The sequence below is a fragment of the Propithecus coquereli genome, unplaced genomic scaffold (assembly GCF_000956105.1).
Source record: "Propithecus coquereli isolate 6110/MARCELLA unplaced genomic scaffold, Pcoq_1.0 Scaffold242, whole genome shotgun sequence".
NCBI classification, from domain to species: domain Eukaryota; kingdom Metazoa; phylum Chordata; class Mammalia; order Primates; family Indriidae; genus Propithecus; species Propithecus coquereli.
The window spans coordinates 2,251,628-2,256,456 of record NW_012147975.1 but is presented as its reverse complement, the minus strand read 5'-3'; the positions used below and the strand labels follow the sequence as shown (position 1 = coordinate 2,256,456).

Here is a 4,829-nt window from a genome sequence, read left to right as displayed (position 1 = left end):
TAGGAGACCTGAGTACCTTCCCTTGAGGAGTCTCGAGCCGTGTGGCCCGGAGCAAGTCAAAGTCCTCTCTTCATTCTACCTTTAAAAGTCCTGAGGTTGCCTCTCGTCGGTAAGTTCAGGTTCCACGAAAAGACCAAGCCGCTTCCAGCAAGTGTGATTTACGATTTAATCTTCAAGCCTGGTTGAGAATCACCCTTCGGGGATGCCCCTTCTCCAATACTGATCCGCCCGGCTGGAAAGGGTGAAGGAATTTGGAAAGCTGAATGAACTATGATGTACCTGTGTAGGTGATGTTCTCCTTTTCCTAGCTAGGTTTTGTTTTTTCTTGGTAAGAACTCGGAGACCATGTCTACAGAGCTCATCTCATCCACAAGAGAAGAGGAAAGCTCTGGCTCGGGACCAAGTTTTAGGTCCAATCAGAGGAAGATGTTAAACCTGCTCCTGGAGAGAGAGACTTCCTTTACCGTCTGTCCAGATCTCCCTAGAACTCCAGTGGACAAACTCCCTGGTGATTCTGCAAACCTAAGCGTTTTGTCTGGGTAAATCCACTTTTATTTTTACACCTTTATCTCCTTTGCTTTTCTAAACAGTTGGGCGTTTTTGTTTGTTTTTTAAATTATCTTGGCTCAAAGGTCAGGATTTAAGTTTCAGCTCTCACCTTGACTCTGTGACCCTTTTGAGTCTCTGGCTTCTTTTCTGTGACATAGAAATAATAATCTCTTCCTATTATACTAGGATCTTGTGAGAATCAAAGGTTATGATGTATGGGAAAAGTCTTTGAAAACTATATTGCATTATGTGAGTTGGTCACTCTCATAGTATTAATATTAGTGTTATTGTACTTGTACTTTAAATTCTGGTCATGCCATGTCCTGATGCCTCAGCTAGCAAACAGAGAAGTACCTGAGAAGTACTAGAGACTTCAGGGAGAAATCAAATCGTACGTTCATGGTGCACAGGGCAGAGGATGTAGGGTCAAGACATCCCACCACCACCGGCCAATAAACTTTGAGCCTCATTTAAAAAAAAATTATCCTGTCTCAAAATGTTGGTAAGGAGAAACTAAGGTACAGATGATTGTACTGTATTGTACTGTCTATTTCCAAAAGACAATTAGATTTATGCGGAACTGTTCAGATTATCTGATAGTCATTGAGGGATGTTTCAAATGAAGAGGATAACATACTCTTTGACTTTTAAGGATATTACAACCTAATGGGAATCTTGATGTACTGTTGTGTCTCAACAGAGGAACCCCAAAACGTTGCCTCGATCTTTCGAATCTTAGCAGTGGGGAGATGTCTGCCACTCAGCTTACCACTTCCGCAGACCTTGATGAAACTGGTAGGAAAAAGGGAGGTAAAGGCCTCAAAGGGAAGAATAACTTTTAAGGGAGAAGACAGGGTAGTAGGATAGAGATGGAAGGTGGTGAAAGTAGGTAGAGAGCCTAGCTAGAGAGATGGAATTTTGTGGGTAACTAGAAGAATGATTAAACCAATGGGAAGAGAAAAATAATAACACTGAGTCACTTTGCATTTGAACAAGTTAAACAAGAAGAAATATATTTTGTTGACTGATTAATGGTGGGAATGAAAGTATAGTAGTTAGGATATGAGATGTTTTGTGCCCTAGTCTAATCTCAGCAGAGGCAAAGAAACCAGCATAAAGACAAATGCTGTCAACTAATTCTTATGTGTTTTCATAGGTCTGTGCCCAAAAGGACTGTTTTGTTATTCAACCATTCGAGTATTCTAATTTCAAATTTCCTGAGTGATAAGCTTTCTTTTCTACTCATGAAAAAAATCTCCATAGGTTAGCATAGTGCACTGCTTCCCATCATTTTTTCTTTCAGTGACACAGGTAAATTCTTAAGTCTCCATGAAATTGTACCTTATACCTTATACCACAAAATGGATACTAATTAGGGGGCTTTGTGTTCAAAAGCTCAGCCTTTGAAATTAATATGGCTTATTGGTAATGAAGAAAATCTAAAGGAAAAACAAGATGCACAGACAAGAATAACTCCTCTACTGATTGTTCATATCTGATTGCAGGTCACTTGGATTCTTCAGGATCTCAAGAAATACAGTTAGCTGAGATGTAAGTTCTGCTGCTAAATGAATCCCATGCTAAAGCCTTTCAGCACTGGTCATGGGGATTTTATCCTATGTAGACTCTGCGGAGTATAAAACCTTTCACTTTGGGTAAAAGTGGGTTTTGAGGCCTAGATCCTTACCTTTAACAGCTTTTAAATTTCCCAGATCTAACTAGTGTTGTGAAAATGAAGGCTATTCATTTTAATCATCACACACAATCACAAGTATCTTTAAAAACAAAGGAAAATGTATACTGCAGTTGTGTAGGCTTTAATTTGCATGTGAGAGGTGCTGTATCTTAGTGATTAAAAGTGCAGAGTGCAGGCTGTGGAATCAGAGTTTCTGGATTCCAGCAGCTTCCTACTTTACCAGCTGTGACTCTGACAAGTTTCTTAACTTCATTGGACCTCAGTTTCTTTATTCATAACATGGAAATAATGATACCACTTTTCATAAACAGCTATTGTAAGGATTAAATGAAAATGTGTATCTAGCACATACCAAACATTTTATAATGTTTGTTATTATTACTATTATGTTGGAGATCCTAAAATGTTTAGTCAGGAAATACTCAAGGAATAAAAACTAATTTTAATTCAAACCTTCTTAAACTTACTGCAAATTTTCTACTTGGCTATTTTAATCTTTTTAGAACTTTATCCTTTTATGTTTAGGTGAATTAGGTGCTATATTAGCACACTAGGGAAGGCTTTCCATGACTATTTTTACCAATACATGTGAAAATTTCATTTGAATTGCTTGTATTTTCTTTGAATTGCTTTAAATGGTCTAACCCATATCAATTTGATAAAATCCTGAGAGAGAGGATAGAAATTCATAAAAAAAATTAGCCCCCAATAGTCAATGTTGAAAAATTAGTAAATTGTGTCTACCTAAGATGTAGGACAAACTTATTCATCTTTGGTGTATGTCTACATATATGGTTATACAAGTAGGATGAATGTTTTATCCCAGGATGTCACTTGAGTCTTGATATTTACCATAGAGAATACCCTATGTATTGTTATTGGAAGAGATATATCAACTAGGAATAGGGCTCCTAGATGAAAGAAAGGAAAAGTTGGGATGCCCCAACCCACTAAAAAATAATAAAACAGTATTTGGGGCTTACCTGACTGGCAGTTTGTTTTAATCTGTAGGAATCAACACCAACACCTTATGAAATGCAGCCCAGTGAGTAGCCGTTCTTGTTTGGGTTCATATTTGTTTCTCAGGTGGGAGGCAGAGGGTTTCCAACTCACCCGTGGCTTGAGGATGCTGGATATTCTCAACAAACACTCTCTTTTAGGCACAGCTTCTTTGTAGCACTCCAAATGGTTTGGACCATGGCCACAGAAAGAAAGATGCAATGCGTAGATCATCAGCAAATAAAGAAAATGTGAGTGTTTAATGGAAACCTAGATATATTAGCAGTTTTATTCCTTCGAGTGAAGCAACTCACTGATATCATTGTGAGATCTGGAGCTGTTTATACCAAAGTATGCTGGACAAGCAAACTACATTGCTGTAGGTAAAAGAAGTCTTTGTTTTGTTTTGTTTTTTCTCATTAGGGTTTGACCCTAGGACAGAAATCTACTTCCAAGTCCTATACAGCAGGTCATAATTATTACTTATGTTCAGTTGATCAGTTTGAAGACAAAAATTACTGTTACTGCAGAGTAAGGAATTTAGGAGTTCTTTTTTTATTTTTAACAGATATGGATAACTTGCACAACTTGTTCACAGATTCTTTTCATGACTTTACATTCAAGAGTAGATTTCTTAGTTTCTTCTTATTTCCCACTTAGTCTAGCTTTTTAGCCCCTATTCAGAGGAAACCATAGTTCTTTTTATCTAAGCCTTAGGACATCTTTCAGTTCCAAGTTGAAACTGGCCTCTCCAGAGCTACCTAATCACTAAGATAATTCTCTATCTAACCTCTTCAACTAAGCCCCTTTTCTAGATATCTTTTGTTCTCCCCTGCCTCCCATTCCTTTGTCCAGGTCAGTATGCATGAAAGATCGCTGCTGTTCTTTTCTTACTTGACTAACATATGCCTATGTTTTTGGCTGTTCTGATCAGCTTTTTCTTGATTTAACACTATCCTTCTAATCTCCCTTCATGTTCACTTTTACAAATCTCAACATCCCCTTCCTAGCAGACTCCCTCCCCACCCCCATCCCTTTTACTTGTGACTGTAAAATTAGTGTCCTCCAAAGCAAATCTACATGCCATACATCAAATCTAAACGATAATTTGCATCTTCAGAATATAGGATTAACCTTCATTACATTTAATGTGTTTTGTGAGTTATTCATGGCTTCATCAGATGAAATGTTTTTGGCAGGGCCAGCTAACAATTCTCTTCCTCCAGCTAATGCAGATTTTCTTACGCAGGAAAACAACACTTTGAAGCCCTTGAAGTCGCAGGCATCCATGAACCTGAGGTTTCAAAAGAGATCAGGGGGCCCTTATGTGTCTCCCCTTTCTCTGCTGGTGAGTCACTGAACATCATCATTAGGGGTCATTTGAGGTGTTATCGGCTATAGGATATCAGCTCTGGATTTGTGGCCCTTTGAATTTTTCTAAGCTGGATTGGATGAGAAAAGGGGTTGTGGAAGAAAGTTTGAGCAGGGAAAGGGAGGAGCCATATATCCTCTGATCTTTTTGTTTAAATTTAAGGAGAAAATTTTCTTAGGCCTTTTTTTTCCCCTTCAACTTTAAGTATAAAGA

General features: G+C 38.1%; 1 protein-coding gene across 1 annotated transcript in view; it reads left to right on the top strand.

The window, feature by feature from the left end:
• Positions 1 to 313: 313 nt before the first annotated feature.
• The window catches only part of CDC25C (cell division cycle 25C), a 40,981-nt gene continuing 36,465 nt past the window's right edge, over positions 314 to 4,829 (top strand). The window contains exons 1-5 of the mRNA XM_012646399.1: positions 314 to 539; positions 1,250 to 1,344; positions 2,055 to 2,100; positions 3,257 to 3,290; positions 3,406 to 3,495. Coding sequence (XP_012501853.1) covers positions 346 to 539; positions 1,250 to 1,344; positions 2,055 to 2,100; positions 3,257 to 3,290; positions 3,406 to 3,495 — 459 coding nt within the window. The 5' untranslated portion in view covers positions 314 to 345. The remainder of the gene's footprint in view (positions 540 to 1,249; positions 1,345 to 2,054; positions 2,101 to 3,256; positions 3,291 to 3,405; positions 3,496 to 4,829) is intronic.